This window comes from Ammospiza caudacuta, chromosome 4, assembly GCF_027887145.1.
Source record: "Ammospiza caudacuta isolate bAmmCau1 chromosome 4, bAmmCau1.pri, whole genome shotgun sequence".
Classification (NCBI taxonomy): domain Eukaryota; kingdom Metazoa; phylum Chordata; class Aves; order Passeriformes; family Passerellidae; genus Ammospiza; species Ammospiza caudacuta.
In genome coordinates, this window is record NC_080596.1 from 59,313,018 (window position 1) to 59,340,427 (window position 27,410).

Sequence of the window (27,410 nt, forward strand, 5' to 3'; positions counted from 1 at the left end):
ATATCTCAGCAGATAAGGGTCACACCACCACTGAAATGACACAATGCTCCTGCAGCCAAAGGGAATGACAATGCTTTCTTTCTAAAGAATTTCAGGTGGCCTTTGTAGACTTGTAGGGAGATCTGTGACAGTACAGCAGCACTTGCAGACCACTGAATGTGATGTGTGAGTTCATCAAGGTTTTCAGAAACAGTTTACAAAACCTAGGAACTGCTGGTAGAATGCAATATTTTTTGATGAATAAGGAAATAGCCTTTCTCTCCCCACACACTGAATTCATTAAAAAGCCAAGGCATTTGGCAAGCATCAACAACAGAGTTTTCAATTTTTAATATTGTTGTATCACTTCCAGTCTCTATCCAATCTTGCTGTATTAGGAGTTTTTTGCAATCTATTTCAAAATCAGCAATTTGTTAAATGGAAGACAAAAAGCTTATTTTACAGTAAAAGAAGCTAATCACTCTCTAAAGGGTCTTCTTTAGCAAACAATTCCTTGGCCAAAACCTGAAAAAATAGCAACAAATCCAGAAATACTTCAATTTCTTTTGTATTAATCAATGGTTACAAACAGACACCCCTCACAAACTGTAAAATGTTGGTACTAACATGGTACACACAGATGGATAGGCTTAACTTTGGCCATGAGAGCATCCTTCTGCATGCCACAGCTACCCTGATTTCAGAACATAAGTAGGCTTTTTGCAAGCCTGGATGCTAAGGCATATCTTAACATAAAGGAATTGGAATATTCAACAAGTAACACTGACCATCTTTTGTTTGTGGTGTGAAAACAGCTCTTTGTTTAGTGACAGCAGGGGGGTGAAGCCATCATTACAGGCACATCACATTTCTGTGATGGAAAGTAACACTGTTCATATTTAAGAGGAAGGTTCCCCATCCACCTCTGAGCTTCAGAGCTGCAGTCCCAGTCAGCCAGCAAGGAGGCAACAGATTGTGCTTTTCCACATGTCTGGCACTGAGCAAACCTGAAGATGCAAGGCTTGTCACACATGAGTGAGCTGGTATAACCAGAAAGTCTAGGCATGATGGCAACCTCAAGGGTACTGCTCCAAAGATAATTTCCTTTTTGCATCCATGTAACAAAGACACAAAAAACAGGTCTGGAAAGCACAGCTTGATGTGAAAAATGCTCCAGATAGAAACATTCCTCTGCCTCTTTGGGAAATGAAGAAATATTCACTAAGGGAGAAGATACTTGTTTGGTTTGGGGTACCCAGGAGATCTGGATTTAGCTCTTTGCAATTTCTCTCCTGGGTTTATTACACAGAAGTCTCACATGCTCTAGCTGTAAAACAGTTACTGTTGTGCTTCCCTTCTGCTTTTCATCACATACAGAGGGAACTGAGGACAACAGGACTCCAACTTGATACTCTCTAGCTGATATCAAAGCACAATTCATAAATATGGAAAAACACAGTGTAAATAAATGACTTGTGTGCAAAGCATTTCTAAACATAGTTTAAATAAGGGCAGAATAATTATATCGTAGGGATGCAAAGGGTTTTCATAACAAAATAAAATACAAATAAAAGGCTGAATCTTCTGTAAGAAAATTTTCTCTTGGGAGATCTTATTCCAGAGACAGAAGAAGCAGAGAAGACATACTTGTTTAAAAAGAGGTTTACATCAACAGATTATTTGTGTAAACTTTAATCTCCTTACAGTAGAAACATACACAGTCAAAGCCAAAAGTAGTGTAACAATTTTACAGCAAAGCTTACCAGTAAAAATGCAAAACAGGTTTGTATCAAATTCTTAAATTGTGCACTTTCTCAAACTTAACTTTGTTCAGCACATCGTTTTGATTTATATATAAGGCATTAATTCTATAAGAATCATTTACTATATTCCAAAAATCGCATGACCTAGGTGTAACACTCTATAGCCTGACACCATTTTTGTTCCTTTCAATATTTACAGATTTCATCTACCTGCATTGACATGGAGCAGAGAAGCACTAAGAACAAGCTTTGCCAATAATAGGTTCACATTGAAAAGTTACATAAAAGGAAAAAAAAGCTCAATTTTGCATTGCAATAACCTGGGTTCTGCTGCAGCCATGATTGTGGTTTGAGAATAATTCTCTCTTTTATATACTTCCTCACTTCCAGTAGTATTTGGATCTTTCCATGTGCAGAACTGAATCTGCTCTGCAGCTACAGGAAGTGGGACCCATTCCTACAAGCTACACAAAATCAGTTTTTCTCCTCCTCCCCAGAACACAGTACTTAAGTTTTTTTGACATTTAAATCTTCTATAAATGGCATCTTTGAAGTCATTCTAGCTACTATGTACAGAAATGGCTCAGGCAATTAAGTTAGTCCACCTTGTCATTAGTCAACAGGAAGTATAATTACTGTAGCTGTAAAGGAGGTATCTAGTGTTCCAGAATAAGTGAGTTTACTTATGGTGAGAGCTCCCTCAATTCTATTTACATGACAACTTCAGGCTCAATGTTAAATAGCAAGTCATCATTTCCTCTTCGGACTTCAAGTAGTAGAGGTGATTCATTCATCACAGCCTCCTGCAGGTCGCTGGAAGTCACCAAAGGACGCCCATTGACTTTCACAATAATATCTCCATCCTGGATCCCTCCTCTGCAAAGGCAAGAAAAAGGCACTAAGGATGCATTCGATGCAGAGGAAAAGTACAAAGGCTATTCACCCCCTCTTTTGAAAATGAAATAAATTTTTATTCATTTTAGTCTCCACTGAAGGGAAATTTCAGCCTCCTGATTGTGAAATAACAGGTGGCACTTGCTAAATGCAAAACAAGGCTCAGGTTATTTCACTGAGGATTTTTTCTTAAACAACAAAAAGAATTTTCTGATGTCTTCTACAAACCTACAGCAAATGAGAAAAAGAAAAAAAGGCCTTTATCTGTTACTGATTCACTTTACTCAGTCCATTTGCAAGACCATGCTTTTAGGCCACCGATATGTATTTCAAGAATGGAAAATTAAAATCTTAAAATTTCAAGACAGGGACACCAGCTAAAGTACTGGTAAATTATTTCTCTCTTGCCACTCAAATGTAATCCTGAATAGTTGCTTTTATTACTTTTGGTTTTCATCTTCCTAAAATAATTTTAAGAAATATTTTCTTTACTTTGCAACTGTTCTGTCAAACAGCCTCTTCCTTTAAGATTAAGCACTGTCTCAGATAACAGTTCTGACAGTGCCTTACATGAACACTATTCTGTTCCCTGCTTAAACTTAATCCAAGTTTCTGTTCATTAATATTCAACGTACTTCACAAAACTCCTCAAATTAGTTTTCATTGTATTTGGGATGTTCTTTTTATTTGCACACTGTGTTTCATAATGTCATCAAAGGTTGTAGTGAGATGGTGGCAGTCTCTTTTACCAAGTAACAAGTGACAGGACAAGAAGAAATAACCTTAAGTTGTCCAACGGGAAGTTTAGATTGAATAATAGGAAAAATTCCTTCAAAGAAAGGGTTTTCAAACACTGCAAGAGGTTCCCCAGCAAAGGGGTGGTGCCATCATCCCTGGAGGAATTTAAAAGATGTAGAAGTGGCATTTACAGTGCAGGACAGTTTACTAGTGGCCTTGGCAGTTCTGGGTTCATGGTTTGACTTGATGATCATAAAGATCATTTCCAACTTAAACAATTCCATGATTTAAATAGTTCTGAAATGCTTCATTTTTGTAGAGGTGAACAAAATCTTAGTACAAATATTTTAAACATAAAAGCACAATTTTTAATTGTTTAAAATACAAACCAAGCCTGGTATGAGGAAATACTTGAATATAAAAAGAAATATTACCTTCTAGTATCCCTTTGGAGGTTTATTTGTGGTGAAGAAAATAATGTGCTCTACCTACCTATGAGAAGGTGAGTTTGGAACAACTTCGTGTACATAAATTCCACTTCTGACATCAGGAAAATCAGCATTACTGTGCTTCAGTTCCTCCACCAAGCTAAAAGAAGAACAAAGTTATACAGAATATAAATATTCTTATTTATTAAGAATTTTTGTGACAAAAAGTAAACGACTTAATTATTCATTTGCCTGTTGTTTTGTGATGAAAATGTAGGGGATTTGAACTTGGATTAAAACAAATTACATAGATTTTAAGAGAGGCAAAACTCCTTATCTGTGCAAAGCATGCTAAACTTAATGGTCTTGTACCTGCAAGAATCTGACTTTGGCTCTTTGTAGCAGTAGCACAGAGGGCCTTGTTCATGAGGACAAGAACAGAAACACTCTCAGGGACAAAAGGTTTTTCTGCCCAAACACTCATTGCTGGTGACAGGTCAGACATTTGCTAACTTTTTTTGTTTCTATTATTTTGCTACTCATTCTTAATTTGTGTTTATCTAGACCAATTGAGTTTTTGATAACTCCAGAGAGAAGACAGATCAGAGATGGAAACTTCAGTTTCCTCAAGTTGTCATCAGCAATTTTTGTGGATCACTTTCTAAAGAAAGAAGACAGGAACCTCCTGCAAAACAGAGCCTCTACAAACATCCCCTCATTTCAAAGACGGTGACATCATTTCAGGTCTGTGTACAATGTAGGTTAAAACCCATTTCTGGAAAGAAAGCTTTTAAACCAAGGATGGATCACTGGGCTGTCTGCCATGAAAAACTGGGGTCCCAAAGAAGGAAAACAAAGCCAAAATCGCTACATAGCTTCTCTTTATTTGATTTAGTACTGAGGAAGCTAACAATTGAATAACTAAAGCAAACACAACAAAGGAAGTGGTCTTTTTCTGAAAACAGGCCTGCAGACACCTTACATGGCTTCCTTAGATGTTCCAAAAGCAGTAAAATCTCACATCGTGTTCACAATTATGCAGAGAAACATCCTGAGTGTCTCTCCATCAGTGATGTTAATGCCATTACACTGATTCGTTCCAGCTGAGGATCTCACCCTTCAGGGAGGATTGCAGGAGAATAACTCAAGAAAAAAAGATGGCTTTACTACAACCCCAGCTGGAAATTGTCCTGTTTAATTTTGCAGTCTACTGCCACATTGGAAACATGCCTACTGCTGGGAAAGAACATCAGCACAAGAGCCCTCATTTATTATCCAAGAATCTATCTGGGTAACAGCAAGACACAAAGCAATGTAACAGGGAAAAGGGAGTAAAGACCCAGAGGAGGGTGTCCATTTCTGGCTTTTTAACACAGAGACACAAAGCTTTAGTCTGGCACTTTAGCAGCTCTTTTTAGTTAATGGTTAGACACCAAACCTCACACCATATGGCCTCCACTGGCACTGATAAAACACCCTCCATCAGCTGATCTGCCATTGGCACTCAGAGTCACCTGAAAGCACCATTTTGCTTAAATCCCACCTATAACTTGGTGTAACTCCAGATGTCCTTGTCAAGAACTAAAATCAGTATTTAGAGAATTTTCAGGTCTCAGATCATAGATTTCACCTATATAATTTAAATGCCTGCAGATTTCCTAGAAGCCAACGCCCACTTTGGGATCTCTGGGGATTTGTAGAGAAAGATGAATGCATTTCTGAAGCACTGCTGGCCACATCTTGTGTGCATGAACAAACCATTACCTCTCTAAGGTACTTACGCAGGTGTTATTGTCAGCATTCTGATGCCAATGAAACGTTTCTTCCCATCTAAAAGGAACACAGAGGATATTTAAGAAATTTAGGTAAACACTGACAAAAATAACTGCTCTGATGACCCAAAATACCTGAAAATTAAAATGGAATTTATCAGATTTTAACAAAACTAAACAAAATCACACACATCTGTATAAAGTGGGGGTTTTTTATTAGCTTTGGTGTACAGAATGACAATCCCTCTCCCTGCAACTAAGACTAAGAGAGAAAGCTCATTTACACTCTCTAAGAGTTTTTCCTCCAATAAATTACTGTGATTTAGTATCACATAAATTCAGTAAATAGAAAATTTAATAACCAACTAGCATTTAATCTGAAACTGGTCAAGACCATTTCATCATATGATGGTTTCATTAAAATGTAGAAATGAAATCTTAACAAATCTAAATTTCCAATTTTCAGAGAAAGGACAATCAAAAAGTTCACACTCATTATAGTGCAAATGGCTTGTTATTTATACCCCAAAGAATAAAAATCAAGTTTAAAAAAATCCCAAAACATGTAGACCTTTGCCAAAATGGTTACAAAAATACTCAGAGGGCTGGAGCACCTCTGCTATGAAGATGGGCTGACAGAGTGGGGGTTGTCCATCCTAGAGAAGAGAAGGTTCCAGGGACACCTTAATGAGGTCTTTCAGTATTTAAAGAGAGCTTATAAGACAGGACAAAAGGAAATGGCTTCAAACTAAAAGAGGGTAGATTGGCAGTAGGTATCAGGAAGAATTTTTTATTATGAGGGTTGTAGCCCGTTGGAAAATGCTGCCCAGAGAAGTGGTAGATGCCCCAGCTGCCAACGCTCAAGGTCAGGTTGGATGCAATGAAAGGTGTCCCTGATCACTGCAGAGGAGTTGGACTAGGTGACATTTAACGGTCCCTTCCACTCAAAACTATTCTATAATTCTATGATTTGCCAGGATTCTGTGGAATTTTAAATGGTGAGAAATCACTCCTTTAGGAAGAACAACACATTTCTGAAGTTGGCTTTTACTAAGCCAAGATATTGCACAGCTGGCTTATGAAAAAAATGCAGTTTGATGACTTCCTGCAGTGAGTGCTGCAGTACTCAGTCACATCCGCCATGAAACAATATTTCCCTTACTTGTTCCAGCACAATGACTTCACAAGATCTTTGAGTTTCTCCAGCTTCTCAAATGAGGAAAAAGGAGATGCACACAGTCTTCTCTAGCTCTCATTCTTTCCAAGAAAAACACTCCCAAGTAAAAGACTTAGTTCTGAATATTACACTGGGGTAATATTCCCACTGGGGTCACTGAAAATGTTGACTACTAAACATTGGATTTACTACACTCTGAAAAATCTGGCATCCATAACTGTCATCCCTACTTTGCCCTGAAATGCTGGGCTCTCCTCCATTTTAAAGTAAAACTAGCAACATCAAAATCAGCTATAGTAAGAATGTCAGGAAGTTCAATTGCTCAGATTCGAAGTCTGAAGAGCTTTGGGCATGACCATGAACTAGCTCATGGCACTCTTCCACTTTCCATGGCAGAAATGTAATTTTTCACTTTTTAAAAATATTCAGACATGATAACTCTCCCCTCTAAAAACAATTCCCTTGTCCGTGCAATGTATACAGTTAAATTATGAAATTCCGTTCAGTGACAGCATCTGTGATGACACTTTTCTCTTTGCATTAAAAAATTTGATGCTGGTCATTGCCTGTGAGGCAGAAATTTGCAAAAACATGAAGATATTCTGGAGCCTGAGTTAAGAATGTTTACATGATGAAAAATGAAAATGAAAGAAGAGACAAAAGAAATTGACTTGGAAGAAACAGAACTGCAAGAATGAAAAACCACAGGAGAAATGACACTAGTGATAAAAGGAATTATTTCTCTAGTGGCTAAAGACATATGTAAACATAAAGCTTTTGGGGAAAAAAAAAAACAATCTTGCAACTACAGACTTACTCCTAACCAAAATTCTAATTCTACCTTCAACTTTGGGCAGGTCAAAGTATTACTTCACTTCTGTTCACGCACTGAAGTTCAAAAAGGCCTCTCTCTGCAGTAGGTTTGTCATACTGCAAACAGCAATTCATACTATAGGAGTAGCAGGCTATTTCATAAAGTAAAACTAAAAACTATGAGCCACAGATTACTTTAGCAGCAGAGTATACACTCCTCTCTTTCTCCTCTCCAGACATTTTGTGTGTCAGAATACAAGTAAAAAATTCAGTCCTTTTGTTTCATAGAAGTCCATTCCACTGAATTGAACCCAATTCAAACACCAAAAACCAAAGTTTTCAACAATGATTAGTGGGAATATGATTGTCTGTATTTGAAGTATCAGCAGAGACTGAACAGGCACAGACAACCAGGAATGTTTTATCATTCCCAAAGTGTAAGCATGGTGATGTTGGGGCGAAGTCACATCGGCAGAACAGTGTGTGGCACCTGGAACTACCATTGTCATATTACATCTGCTCTGTGAATAGAAAGTCTCAAAACCTGTCATTCTGGCAATTTGTGCAATCATGAAAGAAAAGAAAAAATAATTAGGAGAACTGGAATAAAGTGATGTCATCACAAGGGTGCAGTCCCTCCAGTAGTTAACATATGTTAGAAGAATCAGGTTTAGCAAATGTGAAACCATTGTGGCCTAAAGCTGGAGCACAGCTTAGAAGAGAAAGACTCAAATCTCATTTTTGTAAACACCAGACCAGATTAAACACTGATTCCAGGGGTACAAAGCCAAGCAAACCAACCTCAACCACAAGACTAAACTTAAATCTGCTTAGTAATAATAGAAAGTCACAAGCAGCTGACCCCAAGTATCTAGATGCAGTTCACTATTCCCAGAAATTTCTGTTTCACAGTCAGGAAAGCACTTGCCTTACTGTTAAACTTTATTTATTGATGCTTGCAATAATAGAGATAAAAGCCAGACAGATAAACACCAACTGAAGGCAGAAATGCTTACGACTTATAAACTGTAGCAAAAAGAACTGATAAATCCAAATTAAGGGGTCATGTACTCAAACTTCTATGTCAAACTTCTATGGGCTTGAGTAACTGTGGTGCAAAATTATACTCAATGCAGCTGATTTCAGTGGGGCCAGGATATCATCAGGACTAACCCTTCACTTCTTACTTAAGTGCCAGCTTCTACTTTTCTGATAATTCCTTTTTCACCTAGCTCAATTTGCAGATTACATGAACAGCCCTGAAAGCATTTAAGAAAGGTATTCTGCTGCCTACTAGAAAACATGCAAACAGCTCAAGCCTATAATGCTGGACTCTGTGCAGAGTCCCTTTCATATAAATTGCATGGCTGAATTTAACAGCGGTCTGAATCTACACTCAGCAAGGCTCCTAAGCAACCCTCATGTTTTGTGGTAATTATTATGGATAATAATCATTCAAACACAAAGGTAAGAATATTGATTCAACACAACTAATACAAGGTCCTGGGGATGTAAAATGAGGATTCATGTAAACGAGTTGTTTGGTGTGGCCAATGCAGAACTCCCCCATTTCCCCTTGCCCATCTGAAACAAAGTTTATTCACTTTTCTGCTGACACTTTTAGAGGTTAAGCTGACCTTTTAGGATGGATTTTATCTTTATTTTTCTCAAATTGTTGACTAACTAACTTCTACCTTAAAGCATCTAAAGGACTTCCTAGTTTTACTGTTCTGCTCAAGTCTAAACCAGGAATAGAGAGAGCTAAGACCAAAATGGAGAAATTCCTAAAAAAAATTTAAAAAATAAAATCAATCAATGCTTAAGTATGTAGTTAACTTGCAGACATAAACACAGAATACACAGCTGGTTGAAACTGAGATACAGATGGAGACACTTAACTTTATGTAGCAATTTAAGACTTCCTAACTATAAAAGGACATTAACCTTATTACTGGTAACCCCAAAATTAGCAAAGGCTTTCAGACCATTCAAGAGACAAACATCTCTGTGAAGGTTGTGACAAATCTTAGGTCAAAAATACATTAGGTGCTATTGTACATTAAGAATGCATTAGGTAATATAGAATGTACAGAAAACAACCAGTGCAAATTCTTCATTCAAATTACATCCTCTAATTTTCCCCCACTCTCCACTCCTGTTCTTCAATAGATCAGATATTTGAAGTTATATATAATACATAAGACTTCAAAAAATATATGCCTTCTATATAAAACAGTTACCTGATCAACTGAGATTTGAAAGACTAACGTCCAGCTTATTAAACAACTGAGTATCTACTATGTCAGAATAAATTTGGAAAGAGTGATATCCTAAGGGAATGTTATCATCTTCAGGCAATATGATATTAAGAGCAAAATGGTAATACCCATAAATGTCTTTCTATGACCTAATATTACCATAAGGGAGGATCCCACTGAAACTACTGAAACATAACTGGAAGAAAACATCATAAAAACATTCCTAAAATTCTGCTTACATAAATTCATTATGCCAAAAAATAGCAACTATACAATAAATCGGAGAACTATTACTAAAAGCCTAAAAAATGAAAACTAAGTCCCAAATATGTGGTGAAAATATCTCCTAGAAACTTTCTTTATGCATTAAGGGCTGTAAATGACTTCTCTGCTATAGCAAAATTATAAGATGTACTTTAGAGAAGCAAAAGCAAAAAAATTGGAAAAATAAGTAACAAAATTTCCTGTGCCCCAGGATTTTTGGAGCAGTGACAGTCACATTGACACTAAAAGAAAGTATAAATCTTTTTGATTAGGGAATCATGTGACATGATTAAAAATAAAAATCTGTATGCTACAATCATGGTATAAACTTGAATCTTTCACAGTTTTTTCCTCCATGGCTAAAGCTGTCTCTGAGTCCTTAGCTGCGGAGGTAAAGGTGCCTGAAGGAGCAAGGTGACTGATTTCAGTGGTGACATCTCTGACCTTCACTGAATTTCCAGCCCGTTACCAGGAGATGGTGAGCTCTGCACAAAGCCTGAGTTCATGCCTCTAAGCCAGGCCTGCAGGCTGAGTCATTGCTCCTCCCTGGACTATGACAAGCACTTTGGTTCTAAAGAGTAACATCAATAATGAGACACCTGCTTGTTTTAGAAACCAACAATAAGTTAGTAACCAGGGTGAATACACAAGTTTTTTTGACATGTTGACTGAAACAAAATTATGTCAGCTACTTTGAAATGCACTTCTCAGCATATATTAACAACTTTTCTTCAACTACTCCTCCCCCTCACCTCAAATCAAGAGTGAAAACAATATGATTTGTGGAATTCAGCAAAACACAGATGAGGGGATCCATCAGGTTTGTGATGCTCTCATACAAGCAGATGCATCACTTTAAAACCACTGACTAAGGGAAGTTTCCAAAATAACATTGATCTGAGAAGACAGTGGTTTAGGGAGACAACCCTGGCATCAGAACTGGATGAACTCAGGAGAAGACAAGATTAATAACAAAAAAATTCAAGAGAAGAAGCAGCAGCAGCCAACACTCATGATAAAAGATTAGTAGTAGGGTGTGGACAGATAAATTGGCTAGAGAAAGAGTAAGGAAGGTTTGGCCTGGATGCAGCATTACTAGATCAGATTTGGCTGTGTAGCCTATAGTATGACATCTAGAACAGGGTGACAGATATGGTGCAGGCATGTAAAAAAAGTCTAAAGTACTGCAGTTGTCATTGCCAATATATTTAGATTTATATGCTGTCCAGTGCAGAGGCCTTTCTTTCTGCCTCTCTCCTATCTTCCCACGTATTTCTTCACAAATTAGTAACAGCCTTTCTTCCACCAGGGCCTGAGAATCTGTCACAATATGTGATTATATAGCACTGACATACATGACCATGATAAAATACAGGTCAGCTTCTATGGACTACTTCCCACCTGTAGATGCTTTAAAAGGTTTTTACCTTATTTTCTACAATATACCTTAATTTTTTGCTTGGACAAGAAACAAAAAGACAAAAACTCCTTAAACAAGTGATCATCTGTTCTCAAGATCAGTTGAGACAGTGATGATTCATCCGTGTCCTCACTATTCTCAGAGGCCCTATTTCCCATATTTATACACAGTCTGCTCTTTGGGGGTGTGAATAATAAAAAGTCTCTCCCACTTCTGTGAGATTGTTTTCTATTTCCTAGTCTGTGATGTCCTATAATGGAGAAGGATGCTGCTCCTTTCAGTAATAGAATCCCACACCCATGTCTTTTGGCACTTCACCTGGATCAGGATAATAATTGGAAGATGTCACTGTTTCTTGCAGACCTTACCTTTACTCTGTTTGTCATGTGACTCTGTGAGAAACTGAGTGATACGGTCTGAAGGAATTGCAAAAGAAATTCCAGCTGTGACCTTCAAGGTGTTAATCCCAATCACTTCACCGTCCTGTTGAGAGACAACACCCAATTAAATTTGTTCCTAAGTACAGGATTCAGCTCCCTGCCTAGCATTTTATGTTAAAAGCTGGTGTAAGAAATTCTAGAGTGTTGTAATCACTCAAGAAATAAACACTACTTATAAGGGAGGATCTGGGCTTTGATTCATGATCCATTTCACATTTAACTGTGATGGCCAGAGAGATTACAGTACAGTGTGTTCATCCAAGGTCCATCCCAACACTCAGCAAGACATTTCCTCTGCCAAGTGGGCAGGGGAGTCACTACTACCACTACAACCACTGCCCCACAACACCAGTGCTGATTTAAAGCAATCTATTTTGAAAGAGTTGTGTGGGGTAGCCAGGTTCCATCTCTGCTGTGCATCCCAGGTTTCACAGTGTGAACTAACAAGCGTAACTGCTCCCTCCAGATCCAATATTCCTCACTGCTAGGTAAATTTTTCTGGGGAAATTGTTGCTCAATGGGGAAATATTCTCCTATGGTGTGTGAACTGAGACCAAATTTGCATATTCTGCATTAGCTACAGGCTATCTGCCTACCATTAGCTAAGTGAATGGAAGCTGGAATGATCCATGAATCTTTCCAAAAGAACATTCTCCCACTAACTTGAAACTAGCTCTTGAAACAAAACCAACCAACCAAACCAAGTCACATGGACTTACCAGATTAACTAGAGGTCCTCCAGAGTTGCCATACTGTAAAAATGACATAAGGGAACAATAAATTAATACTTCACTATTGGAAATACAATTCTCATTACAAACAGTACTGGTTTTGTAAGTAAATGAAAGAGAGGAGGTCATTTCTTAGGCAGTACTGACAGACACATTGATCACAGAAGATTAAAAGTAGGTCTTATCCTACCCCTCCACCCCTCTCATGATTATAGTTGTTTGGTTTTTTTCAGAAGCAGGAATTAAGTTAGGAGCCACTCCAAATAGACAGATGCTGAGTTTAAGACATTGAATAGTTAAAACTAGTATTTTGATTCTTCCAAAGCCTGTCAGAACAACATTTTGAAATAATTAATTGTTATTTAAAGTTATACTTCAGTGAAGTGCTTCTACAATTTTTGTTTCACTCATCACTTTGGTTTGTAATACTGTCAGTCTCTCATTCTCCACTGGAGCAGAATACAGTGGTTTGCATATTTAATCACAGCATATTGCTATGAGGTAGCTACTACATAAGCATTGATTTAGTAACCACAGACACATATGCCTCTCTAGGGAAGGCATAGAGCAGCTCTGGCAAGCCCAAAATTACCTAATACCTAATGGCCCTTAAAAGAAACATGCAACAGGACCACAGGAAATGAGAGTTGGGGAAGTTGCTTGTCCATCTTCAAGCTGGCTCAACAATTTGTTTTTTACTGAGGCCAGAGTTTTAGAGTAGGTTTCCAGCCAAAGAACAGCAAACAGCCAAAAGCAGCAACTTACCACTCAAAAGAAACAAAAGCTAAATGTATGACAGAGAAGTGAGACACAAACTGTTTACACTTAGATAGCACTGGGCAAACCTTATAGATTCTTAGGAGAATAAAATAGACATTAAAATTTATCAAACAGCTTCAAAGTTCAAATTGAACAATTAGATAAGTTCCTTATATTGTATCTCTCCAGTCACCAGAGGCTGCACATGTGATTTTTATGTCTGACTGGCACAAAGAAACCAAAATAATGATTTTTCAGCCTTGCTTAGCACATAGTCTTTCATCCACTTGTCTTCTGCTTGAAGGATGTGAAAGACCTTCAGGACATGCAATACAGCCCCATTTAGAACCTTATGGCCCTGTTTTCTCCTGCCCTATGTTACTGCTGTCCCAGCATTTCTCAAAAGGCAGCTGCACGCACATTCCTGCAGGAAAGTCTTGGCTGAGCCACAGGAATGCTCTGAACAGACCAAACTCTCAAACTCCTCCCATTCTCAGGAGAAAACGAGTGCATTAGCTAAGCACAAAGCATCCTTATGCCAGGGACCATCTTCATGTTTTGCAGTCCCAGATGGCAAAGCAATTCAAACTTAGTGTCATTTTCCTCACCTCATCTGCTACCATTCTTTGGTCCAGCATTATCTGACACACTCTGCTATCCTTGCCTAAACCTGCTCATTAGCTTTGGAAGGCAGCAAATGTCTAAATCCATACACAAGGAAGGAGTCTGAGCTTGAAAAATGAGTACAGGCAAGAAGTCAAGAATCCCATGTTCCAATTCTGTCTCCACCACCAGTTCAGTGTGCGCTCCCAAGTAACCCATCTTGCCTAAGTTTTCCTTATTCTCCTTGCATAGCTGAAGAGAGTAATTCCAACTAAAGGTCTAAGAGAGGTTCAGCTCCTGGGTCACACAAAAGCTTTTTGAAAAAGCTCACTTTTATGTCATATCTTAGCACAAAAAATAATTCTCCTCTTTTTTCCTCCCTACACGATTTCTTTTAACAAGTCTGTGACAATAATGATTTGTGAAGCACTCTGTGTGTGTAAAACACTATTATTTCTTGTTATGACAAATTTGACAATAAAGTCCAACAAACAAATCCTGAAAATATTTTCCTTTCAATGTGTAACAGATTTAAGGTATAAAATTTCAGGCCATTTTCCACCTCAGATATGTGTGCAATGCTCATTTTAGAAGCAGTACAAGCTAAACACATACCCAAGCACTTCACTTAAGCTCTTTGGATCACTCCAAGATGCTCTGAAGGAACATTAATGTATTTCTATATAAGATGCAATGCTAGGACCCTTAGCTCCAAACCATACCTCAAACTTTGCTATTTTCCACCTCGATTCTTGTTTTGATTACATGGTGTGCAAAGGGAAAACAAGAACAGCAACAAAAAGCCCCAGTCCTCTCCTTATGTTCTTACCTGGGTGTCCTGTCATTAAACTGAAGCACATACTCTCAATTTAACTAGTCTATCTGCTTCTAAAGGATGGAGATGAAAGAAATTTTGGCTCTATTCTACAGCTTCCTTGACTTGAGGAACTCAGCAGGCAGAGAGAGAAATGTTTTAATTTACTGCTGGTTGATACAACCATGTTGCTGCATGAGATTTACAGAATTCAAAGCATCTGACTTATGCAGCATCCTCACAGACAACCTCAGTGGGAGAACTTTTACTTATCCTTCCCTTCACAACACTGCCTGAACACACCTTACAGACACTGCACAGAGTTTTGAAAAAGAAGAGTTTCACTGATGTTAAACAAAGCTGCTGGATTCATGTCTCAGAGCAGGCACTTCCATGCTGCACAGTGGGGACAGCCTGTGAGGTGGAGCTCATCCCACACGTGGTGCTTACATTAATGATGGCATCTGTCTGGATGTAATCCATGTCCGAGTCCCGCAGGCCCAGCTCTTTGCCGTCTCGCTGAGCCGTGCTCACAATGCCTGTGGTCACAGTGTTCTGTAGGGCAAATGGGCTCCCAATTGCCACCACAAATTCTCCTGGCCTCAGATCAGCTGAGTGTCCCAGTAATAATACTGGTAGTTTTTTCTTAAGTAAACAGAGAGAGAAAGAAATAAGCATTAGTTCATACTTGAAAATATTCTGATTGGAAAGATTAAAAACCAGCAAAAATTAGGAACAAAGACTTTCCATTACATTAATGGAAGAGCCACTCACTATCCTATACCCAAAACTTATGCTGTTTTAAACCATTTTCAAAAACAAACAGCTACGTCCAGTCCCTTGTAATTTCACTGAGAAAAGAAGGGCATCAAAATTTCCCTGTTTTCCAGCAGATTGTTGCATCCTCTTAGAAACAGCACAAACACCAACCACTGACTAACTGTTGACTACCACTCTCTATGCATTATGCCCACCTTGCAGTCCATGCATACTGACACAAAGCTTAAAAAACATTAGCCTGGGTATTTAGGAAAGATAGCATGATGTTGCCACATATTAAATGAGTGGAATTTTTTTCTTCATTTTTTTACAGTTCCTAACACAGAAGACAAAGTAATTTAATTTCAAGATATGAAAAATTCCCAGGCCTGTATTTCAGTACATTGTTCTCCACAGATCTTTCTAAGGAATCCTTAAACATATATTCTAGTCAATCACTTTGTACTAACTGAAACAGCCCAAATTAAGGCATTCTCCTGTTTATGTCACTCACCTTAGGGTGAATCTTTATTGTTGCAATATCAGATTTCTTGTCAATGTCTTTGATGGTTGCTTCATAGGTATCTCCATTCTGGAGCTGTACCTTCAGTTGTTGTCTCCCTGATATTGCATTTGTGCTTGACACCACGTGGGCATTGGTCACAATTAAACCAGAATCAGACATAATAAACCCAGATCCACTGGAAAGGGGGACATTTCGACCAAAGAGAGGGTGCCTGTACAAAAAGCAAGCAATTTTGCGTCATAAGGAAAATCAACTTAAGATTATATTAGACGTCACCACCTTTCACTCTGAGAATCAATTTTTTTTTTCAAAAATTACAAAGAAAGGATCCCTTCCTGAAAATTGTGACTGGTTTTAGTCAGTCAGGGAGACAGGAACTGAGGTTTACAGACAATTAGCAGGATCCTTTTCCTTTGATTTCCAATTCTGTCTTTATGAACTTCATTGCACAGAGGGTAGGTGACAAAAAATGAAGGAGAAGGAGCCCATCTGATCCCACTGGTTACTGATTACATACTGAAAGGGGGAAATAAAGCTAAAAAATTAACTGATCATCTAATGGGAAAAGGGGAAGAAGGAAAGGAACCTTGCAGCTGGACAGAGGCATAAAGGAAGAGATGAGGTTTAAGGAGATCATGAAGCCCAAGTGCAGACAGGAAAAAGCATGTCTCGAAACCAAAATTACTAGGAATGTGAAAGAAAAAATGGAAAACACTAACAATGGGTAAAGCTTGGTGGGAAGCAACATGTGCTGCAAAACAGACTGGTAAAAGAGTTTACAACTGTTCAAGGCATTACAAATTTTCTCTGTGAACAACTGCTGTAATGACCTCATGTTGGGGAATATAAAGTGTCTGCATAGTAAAAGACAAGAAAAGGCCCACAAAGTCTTTCTTCCCAGACATGGTCCTGGTTAGGATATTATTTGAAAGTCCTGGACTATTTAGCAGTAAACAACTGGAGCCAATCCCAGGAAAAAAAGTAGTATCAAAATTAGCACCCAGCAAGCTGCTAGGCAAACATTTACTTGTAGGGAAAGAAGAAACAATCTTAACTACATATGCAAAGATCTTAAGGATCTTCAGCTGTAACATCCTCTCAAAGGACCAATCACCATGTGCATAAAACTGTGTCTCCTGATATACTTGATTATCTTGATTTTGTAAAATCAAGATAAAGCCTACAAAGAAAAAAAAAGCCTACAAAAATTCTCAAAGAAATACTTATATCTGTGGAAATTGAGAGGACTCTAGAAAGAAAGGTATTCACATAATGGAGTTCATGCAATATTTGCAGTAATTTGTTCTGACAGCAGGCTGTTCTGAGGACTTATTTAAACCTCCCAGGTTGTTTTGACACTCAGTGTTGATCTTGCCACCTCAGGTCCAGCTTCAGCATCCTGAATATTGGTGATGTGCAGGTCAAGAAATTTAGTACATTTCTTTCCTGTCAGGAGCCATTTCTGTGTTTAGATAGGCTACATCTCCTTGACATTCTACCTCTTAATGCTCTTCTTGCCCAAATAAAATCACCTCTCATTCAAAGTTGAAAAAGTAACAACAAGCCATTTTTTTCCAGCTTAGTGTCTGGAAATATATATATATATACATATAAATATATATATATATATATATATACACATATTTATGTGTATAAATGTGTGTGCATATATATATGTATGTATTTAAACTGAGATAACAAATACAGTCCAAAAAGCAGAACATTTTAGTGAAGGCTGAAGATACCTCCAAAGATGAGATATACTTATTTTAGGGTGGATAGTATATATTGCATATTATTGTAAACCCATTAGAATAGATCTACTGAACAGGAACAAAAACCACAAATGTGTGGTTCTCTGGAGAAATGGGTCTGCTGTAATGTTTTAGAATATTTTTTTGAACCTCAAATTCAAAAGGAAAGTTACTACACTGTAGTGTAGATCTTCGTTAAACAATGTAACTAAAAGAATTGAAAGTGTTACCTGAGGAAAAGTTCAATGTGCACAACTGCAGGTGCAATCTTTTCCACCACATCAGCGATGAAGTTGAATTTGTATCTTGGGCTGCTCGACTGTAGGTGACCTATACTAGCAGAAAGAATTGGATATGTTAATAAGACAATACTTTTTTATTAAGTAGGCAAGATGAACCTGACTTGATTTGATCTGTTTGTCCTACCAGAACAGTTTCCAAACAGTACTGGAAAGGGAATCAAAGTCATTAAGATAGTTCAAAACTTACATAGCATTCTGTGTGATCCTGAGAAAATTAAACATCAGCACCACTTAGCTCTACATTCTTTTCTTTGGACATCTATAAGCTCTGTCTTGAGCATTTTTCTGCAGACAACTACTTATTATCCAAGACACACAGGGTCATAAGATAGGTCAGGCTGGAAAGGACCTTAGGAGGTATCTAGTTCTACCTCCTGCTCAAAGCTGCATCACCTGCAAAGGGAAACAGAGTTGGGACTTGCAAAACTCCAAGGATGGACAGTCCAGAAACTTTCTGGGAAACTTTTCCCACTGCTTCACTGTCCCTCATGATGTCTAGGTTTTTCTTACATCAAGACTGAACTTCTTGAGCTCATGTTCCAACTCATGCCCCTTGTCTCTCATCCTCCCATTATGCACCTCTGTATGGATCTGGCACACAGGGAGGCTGCTCTCAGCTCCCCTTGAAGCTTTCTCTTCCCAAGGCTGAACAAGCCCAGTACCCTCAGTTTCTCCTCACAGGAGATACGTCCAGTTTCCTCCAACCACCCTCATGACCTTCTGAACTCACTCCAGTTTGTCCATGCCTTTCCTGTGTACTGAGAGATCCAAAACTGGATGCAGTATTCCAGATGTGGTCTGACAAGTGCTGAGTACCACAGCTGCAGAACTTGGGAGTCACAATTCGAACTTAAGTTCTATTTTTTTTAAAGTAGACACATTAGAAACTTGACTTAAATTACAACCTTTGCACCTAAAACTTTTTGCAAATTCACATTTAAAGCTGTCATATGCAGCAGGGCCTAGCAATAGACTACTAGAATGTCTGACAAAAGCCAGTATGGTACTACATTAAACAGCACTATACACAGCATTCATTAAGAGTGAATAAAATAGTGTGAAGTTAAGATCTTAAAGAGGTGGGGGCAAAGCCCACAGCACCCTGGCTTCTAGCACCACAACACCCCAAAGGAATAGCACTGCTTGTGCTAAATGTCATGTTCTCTGCAGTCCCTGATACACAGAGCCATATCACCACACATGTAAAGCATATGTAGGGGATGTATTCCCACACTCAAATAGCATTCTTTTGTGTTCACAGCCTGAAGCTTCAAAATTAACTATGGGATCTACCAAAGGGAGCAAATGAGTTGAAAAAAAAAAACAGGCCAAGAAGATTAGGAATTTCTTCACAGAAGTCTGCAAGTTCTTTATCCTGTTACTGGACATGGGATTTAGTTCTGAATGAAAAGAAACCCTGCTTAAATGTAGCAAGTTAGATTTATGTGATACTGAATAAACAAAAGGAAAAGCTTGGCAGGAATAGGATCAGTCTATTATTTCTATGTACATTCTCATACACTCTGAAGAATCCCTCCAGCCAATTGAATGTTCTTGTTTTAGTGCTTAGTTTAAAAGAGACACAGCAAACAGGAATCACAGAGGACAGTCAAATGTAAGCACAATATACTGGTATTTATTTTGCTTACAAGGCCACTGAAGAGTTATTTTACCTTCAGTTCCCAAGCAGCTTGCCTGATTATGCATTATATCCTTTGAAGTCTACTGACAAGACTTTGAACACTTGCCTACACAGCAAGTGCTCACTGACAGGATACAACATTGCCATCACATTTACCCTAATAGACATGACCACGCATCAGTGAAAGGCGGCTGATGAACTGCACAGAACTGGGGAAAAACTAGGGATGAATGCAGTCTTTCAGTTGGTGTAAATCAGCACAGCTCTGTGTGAATCAGGCCAACTAAATCCATTTGCATCTTCTAAGTGCTCAACTGTTCTGCCCAGGCCAAATGGATGCAGCACTGTACATGGCCACAAGCACAGGAAGATGCTTGTTCAAAAACCTCACTCCTGACTAGCCACCAGGCAAACATCATGGGTGCCAGTGGCTTTCCAGCTAGGATTTGGGGGAGGCAGAGAGAAAGCATCTGAAAGAGGTAGTGAATGCAACATGAAAAAAAGGTGAGGAAAATAAAATGCAGCAATACAGAGAGGAGACTAAAACTGAAACAATGTTTATCTTCTTTTCATACAACAGTAAAAACATTTCTCTGTCTGAGCAGAAGCCCAGAACCTCCCTGCTGGGGTTAGAAGACAAGAACGCTCAAACCTGAAATAAAATTGAAATCTGCACCAATATTAAAGAGAAATCTGAAACAAAGGAGGATCAGGAATAACAGACACTCAGGCTTTGTATGAAAGGAATGTCTGAAGATCTGGGCTGATCAGAGATGAGCTAGTTTTTCTCTTGTCTGGTGGGGACCAAACACTGGTGAAAACTGACTTACAAAGCTGATCTTTCTTGAATAATTTTCTGCAAGCTGGCAGTGATGAGAACCTTTAAACACATTATATATGATGTGCCAGGAACTCAAGCTACAGATGTGGAAGGTATAACTGCACACTTGCATTAACTCAGCACTATTTAAGGGAACTGAAGTGTTGGTCATTATTAACAGCATTTTAGTGCATAGTTATTAAACTGATGGTTTTCATCATAAATCCTCAATATACTCCAAAAGGGAGGAACTGAAGCCTGGGAAACTGAAGAAGGAAGCAACATCCAGCACTGAGTACGTTGTATAATGTCTATATACAGTGAAGAATCTATCCTTTAATGTGCACTAGCTGGTAGACACCAGCTGCTGCTACTGTCCTTACTAAAAGAGAAAGTTAAGTATGTATCTCCCCCCTCCATATTTCTGCTGCCTTGTAGAGCCCCACAGAGCCTCAGATCTCTGCTGCCCTGAGCATGTAACAGCTCTGAGCCCACAGAACCTTTGTGGATTTTGACCCATTGACCCTCTGAGATTTGCCACATAGTTTTTCAAAGGTCTCTCAATTATTTTCCATGTTATTACTGAGTGTTCAGAATCATCTCACACTAACAAAATCTAATTTATCTTGGCAAAAAAACATAATTTAATCCAATTAGCCACGTGTTGCATAACCAAGATTTCAAAGGTGCTGCATCCAGGTTGCATTTGAAATAAAACTAATGTTTTGCTGTATGAGTCCTTAGCTGTCTATGCATTTCTTAGTCAAAAAAAACTAGATTTCCCCAATCTGCTCCATAGCCACAAATCAACCAGATTTTCAGCAGCCCTGAACTTTTAGCCTATCATTTCATCTAAGTGATTAGATCTTCAGGTCTCCAGCTCCCCTTGCAGAACACTTAAAATTCATATTTCAATTTAAGTGCATGGAGCTAAAGATTTTCAGCATATTTTCTAAAATGTGACCTTATGCTTCCAATTTTATGGGCTCCAACTACACTGAATTTAAATGACTAAAGCTGAGTGCCTTTCAGGTAGGAGTAGTCTTATTATCAGTCTAAGATTTTTCCTGGATAGTGGTGTTATCTACAGGCTATGGGTCCATTTAATAGTGGGTTATTTACTTTCTTGCAGAGACAATAGACTCCAATCTCATTAAGACTGCTGTAAACCAGGAACAATGCCAACAAATCTGTAGAGTTAACTTAGTATGAAGAGAACTGGAAAAAAATTCAGCAGAAATAATCATTATAATCCCACTGAAGACAATAAAACCAGACCAATTTACATTTGCAAAAGACTGAAGATTTCTGAATATCTGCCAACTTAGTCCCTGTAGAATTAAATCAAATCACATTCACTGCTTTCTTAAAGACAATACATTGTATTAAAATCCACAATTTTATATTCATTAAGAATATGTGAGCCTGGAAAACTCATTCTTTTAAGGTTGTTTCCCCATCCCCCTTTTAAAACCAGCTTCAGAAAAGATCTGTGCATTCAGCAAATTATTATGTCTAAGGGAGGACTGCAACCTGGCAGATCTGATCACCAGGGATAAACACTGTCCCTACTGTGCTTTCATGGAAAGAAATGAAAGACAAATAAAAGATTATAATGTCTCTGCTTAAAAACCAGAAACATCTGCTGGAAGCATAGGTTCATGGGCAGCTTTTCTGATGAATTCAGCATTAAGATCAAGTTGCATAGCTGTGCACTGACCATAAAGCCTTGGTGAGTTTAATGCCACATTATGGTTCAGGCAACTTGTTTATACAATGGATGTCTACCGTGCACAGATGAAAACAATTTGGTGAACCAACACCAAAGTGGCTTTCTTGTGCAATGTAGCAATCACAAGGGCCAGACAGAGACAGACTGGCACAGGCTTTCTAGCACAGACTCCACACTGACTTTGGATGCTTGGTATCCCTCCTTTCCAAGTGACCCTCATGAGGAGATACAACAAGAACAGCCTTTTGCTGTTACTCATCCTTTACAAAGCAGTCAAGTGCTCTATTCTGAATTGTATACCAACTCCTGTACGCTGTCCATCCTCACCTGCAGTAACTCAAAGCAACTCAGGCATAAGGAAAACAACCAGCACAGGAATGTGACCAAAGTTTGTGTTTCCAGCTAATATCTCACAGTACATTTCCCTAAATACAGCTGCAGGCAGCTTTAAGGCTTTGATGGCAATAACACCAGCAGGAGACTTCTATCCCTCACTGGGCCAGCTTCTCAGAAATGCACATAATCATACACTCAGCTGTTCCTCTGTATCTTCAAGGCTATGTACAGGCACAGTCCAAACACGTGTGTGCAATGACTTATGAATTAATTGTGTTTGAAACACTCTCTTAGGAATATGAACTTTTAGGCTCATATCTTTCAAAGATCTGATTGACTTGGGTGAGTCAACATCACAACCCCTTTCTGAGAGTGAATTCATGTTAACAGTGCAGAGTACACTAAATGGTGAGTGTCAAGTCCATCCTCAAAGGTTTTCTCATTAAGCTTTTAATTTTCCTAGTTCCATTGACAAAAGAGCACCAGTATTTAAAAAAAAAATTGCCTCCATGTCTTAGGTAAGAAAATACAAATCTTTTGACATTTGTAAACATCAAAAGAAGGGAAGTTAACTGTACTAAGCTGTACTGACAGATCAAAACCAGTCCTTTGTTCAAGAAACAAGCAGGTTGACTGTCGATGGCAGGTGACCAAGTGAATCCTTGCAGTGACATGTCTGATATCTTAGTTGATTGATACATGGCATTGTTAAACTTACACTTGCTGCCCTGAGAAACAAGGCTCTATAGGAATAGATATTTGATTACAGAGGTTGTCCTCCAAAAGTATTTCTCCCATTACTTACATGCTAGCTTGTAACAGCTTGTTGTTATCACAGTAGGTGACAGAAGGCAGAAAAAATAGCTTGACAATATATTCCCATATATAAAGGTATATACTGTTGAAAAAAGTTTAAAAACCCCCCCAGTATTTGTAGAAGGGAGTTTAAATTGGCACAGGATTTCTGCAGACTGCTCCCACTGGTACCTCTGAGAGGCCCCTGGGCACTGGTACCTTGCAGAGCATCAGTAATGGAGCCCCTGGACCTCCATGCAGTGCACACCCCGTTTAGAACACTGTGTGCAGAACTTGCAATTTGGCATGGTGCCTCTCAACCTCATCCAGGACTTCAACAAGGACAAAAACACTTTAAATTCTGTTAACTTTTCAATTATCACTTAGGAGCCCTGGCCACCTCATTCCTCCCTTCCTTCCTGCATCCTTGTTTCATGTATCCCTATTCACCAGACTGCTGTCACCAGGAAACCACTGCTAGGTTTCTCAGTCTGTCTGGGTTTATCACAGCCAAAATCCAACTCAGCATCAACACAAGCAGCTGAAAAAGGAGAGGAGCAGACATTTCAGGAGCCACTCTAGGTCTGTGCATGTTCTAAATACCGCCTTATTCATACTATATGATGCTTCTGTTATCTGAGATTGTTTTAATATATGGATGGTTAAGTAAAACTGCATTTACTTCATAACTAGCTTATCCCTTCAAATTCTGAGTCATCTGAGGCCAGGCAAGAACAGGAGAAAAAGAAATTTGACAACAATTTTAAACTGTCAAGTTTCTTCCAAGCCTCTCATTACAGCCATTGCAAGTTATCGTTTAAAAGAAACCCAAAACAAACAAAAAAACCCATAATTGAGTTCTATTCCTGGCTCAACCACCAACTCAACCTGACCTTGGGCAAGACACTCGGTTTCTTTGAGCTTCAGTTTGTGCAGCTGTAGAACTGAACAAAAAAAATTAAATCTCAACTGAAAACCAGATGCTTCATCTAAGCTGATGTTTTCTGAGACAAAAAAAAAAATAAAGCCAAAATAAAGTAAACACTAAAATAGTTGCTTGAAAAAAAAATCTCTTCTGCCTCACAGCTCTAAATTCCTAAGCCTATTAGCATTAGATTCAGGAGGATTCCTTAAAGAAAATGTCACATATACCAAATGCCAAGCACTCAGCAAGCTCTCAGATGCAGGCTAGTTCACTCATTTTGATTAAACATTTTGATTATTTCACATGGATCAGTTTCAACTAAGTTTTAGGAGTACTAAAGTTAACATTTGCTGATGTGAAAAGGCACAGGCAAAAACAATTTATAACTACAAAATACTGGAGAGATGGAACATTGCAGCTTCAGGCTGGCATCTGAAACAATTCTTGGCTCTGACAAGATACTCTGAAAGGAACTCCAGGAACATCATTTGAATATCCTCCCACTCTGAACTGGCTTAGCCTTTCCAAAGATCAAAATATATATGAAAGGCCCCCTATTCACAGAAAGGCTACAACAGTGCCCCTATTCCCTCTGAACCCTCCCAATCATTTTGGCCAGTTTGCTGTGAATAAACAGGATGGTTAGTGATTTACCTGACATAATGAAAACATTAATGCATGTTTTAAAACTCCATTAAGCATAGCACTTTTCTCTTTTCAGGAACTCTATGGGAAATGCAGCAGAAGCAAAGCCTTTAAAAAATAATATACCAGTAAGTATGTGGAAAGATACTGCCAGCATTAACACTTCCATAAAGAGACACATTTTAATATTAAAAGGAAATTACTAGCTTAAGAGATTACTAAACTTTCCAAAGTTAAATCACCAAGCCTGAAGTTGTGTGTCATAGCATATCACAGGCTCTGAGCAAAGGCCTCGACACTTTATTACAACCACAAGATCATTTGATAGCCTGAATATCAATATTTTACACTATAAAGGAACTTCTCAGGGTTTTTTTTTTTTTTCCTTACAAGATTTTTTTCCTTGCAAGGGCTCTACAAGACTACAAAACCCTTTGGTGAAGAAAACAAACCAGACAAAAGACTATGTTCTAGGTGGTTTATCTAATATGCAGCGCTTTTCTTGCCCTGATGGGCTTTTAGAGAGAGGCATTTTCTGATTCACCTGTCGGGTCAATTTGGCTAACATCCCAAAATGCCCCAGGGACGGTCCCGGAGCTCAGGTGTTCCCGGGTCCCGCTCTGTTTGTGTGCCGGCACGGGGGATGCCACCAGCACCAACACCGCCACCCAACAGCACTGCCGCCACCGCAGCCGGCGCGGCGAGCGCAGGTGGCACCGGCCGCACGGGAGCGGGCTGGCGCTGCTGCCCTGCCTCCAGAAAGGTTTCTGTCGCTCGCTGCCCTGCCTCCAGAAAGGTTTCTGCCGCTCGCTGCCCTGCCTCCAGAAAGGTTTCTGCCGCTCGCTGCCCTGCCTCCAGAAAGGCCGGGGCCGCTCGCTGCCCTGCCTCCAGAAAGGCCGGGGCCGCTCGCTGCCCTGGCCTGACAGCCGAGCCACCTCCACCCACCTCGCTCCCACCTGGCGAGCGCGCCCGCCTCTTGTCCCGGGAGCGCTGCGAGGCATCATCCACAGCCGTGCTGCTGGTTTGAGGGAACCCTTCCCAAACCCCAGCCCACCCTGAGCATCCGGCAGTTCTGCTGGTCAGAAAGCACCTGAGCATCCATTCCGGATGCCACAGGTGTCATTAGTTTCCACATCCCTGGAGGTTTTTAGAGTACCTACATCCACCCAGTCTTCCCAGGCCACTAAAAATTGTGACTTTCTTTACCCAGGTGTCCCACCCCGCGCCCCGCGGCAGGTCCCACCATGCTCCTACCCGATTCACAGGCTCCCTTCTGGACCTGGGCGATGCCGGGCAGCCCGTGCTGCAGCGCCTTGCGGCTCACCGCCTTCAGCTGGCAGATGTTGTCGTAGGTCCGGCCGTCGCTGCCGCACACCTGGGCGCTGAGCTTGCACTGGCAGACGCCCTTAGCGAAGCGCTTGCCCATGGGGTAGCGGCAGTCGAGGCTGTCCCCGCAGGGCGGGTCCTCCTTGCGGCCGCAGGAGTCCCCCTCGCCCGCGGCGCAGATGAGGCAGCAGCCGCAGCGGTCGGGCACGTACCCGCTGGGGCAGCTGGGGCTGGGGCACGTGGAGACATCGCAGCGGGCCGGGCACTTGGCGCGGCCGTGCTGGAGCTCCGCGGCGTGCGGGCCGGCGCTGAGGGACAGCAGGAGCAGCGGGCTCAGCAGCGACACCCGCATCCTCGGCGGGGACAGCGGCGGCGGAGCGCGGGGTGCGAGCCCGGCCAGCCCCAGGGCAGGAGGCGGGAAGGTGCGATCGCGGCGAGGGAAGGGAAAGGCGGGCTTTATGCACACTCGGGCAGGACGGTGCCGTCTGCCCCGGGCAGCGCTTCTGCGGGCCGAGCGGGACGGAGGAGGGCAGCAGGCCGGAGACAGGGCCGCGGAGTCACGGCCGGATCGGTCCCCGCAGGACGCGGCGGCTCCCAGGACTCAGCTGGCCGGACTGAGGCGCCGAGCCATGGCACGGAGCGCCGAGGGCAGGCGGAGCGGGAAGCGCTGGGAAGGCGGCGGCAGCGCTGCAGGGTTATATGAGGGACGGGCCCGCCGCCCCCAGCAGCACCGGCAGTTGCCCAGGCTCCACCCCGGGCGGGACGGACGGAGCGGGGAGGGCCGGCTCCCCTCAGCTGGGCGCTGCGGGGCTGAGCCTCCCCGCCCGCCTGCTGGTAAATCACCGCCCCGAACGGGGAGAGCCCGGCGTGAGGACACCAGCGGCTGTGGGTGTCCGACGTGGCATAAACAAAGGCGAATCTGTTACATCTGAGCGGCTGTGATCTCTGTGGGCACAGGGGCAGGGAGCCGGCAGCCGCTTTGCCTTCCCTCTTGC

At 40.5% G+C, this 27,410-nt stretch overlaps 1 protein-coding gene across 1 annotated transcript; it reads right to left on the bottom strand.

Annotated features, from left to right (window-relative positions):
* Positions 1 to 479: 479 nt before the first annotated feature.
* Positions 480 to 27,016, bottom strand: HTRA3 (HtrA serine peptidase 3). Its single transcript, XM_058803479.1, has 9 exons — positions 26,344 to 27,016; positions 18,123 to 18,222; positions 16,127 to 16,349; positions 15,304 to 15,498; positions 12,666 to 12,698; positions 11,875 to 11,989; positions 5,584 to 5,632; positions 3,867 to 3,962; positions 480 to 2,618 (listed from the first exon to the last, which is right to left on the bottom strand). The coding sequence occupies exons 1-9, from the start codon at positions 26,765 to 26,767 to the stop codon at positions 2,453 to 2,455; spliced, it is 1,401 nt and encodes a 466-aa protein (XP_058659462.1). The 5' UTR covers positions 26,768 to 27,016; the 3' UTR covers positions 480 to 2,452.
* Between the last annotated feature and the right edge of the window lie 394 nt (positions 27,017 to 27,410).

Excerpts from the sequence above, each read along its gene's own strand:
- HTRA3 (XM_058803479.1), bottom strand. The coding sequence starts at position 26,767 with ATGCGGGTGTCGCTGCTGAGCCCGCTGCTCCTGCTGTCCCTCAGCGCC. Across the intron at positions 18,223-26,343 it reads GAAGGGAGCCTGTGAATCGG|GTCACCTACAGTCGAGCAGC; the intron begins GTAGGAGCATGG and ends CTGCTAGTATAG. Across the intron at positions 2,619-3,866 it reads CCAAACTCACCTTCTCATAG|AGGAGGGATCCAGGATGGAG; the intron begins GTAGGTAGAGCA and ends TTGCCTTTGCAG.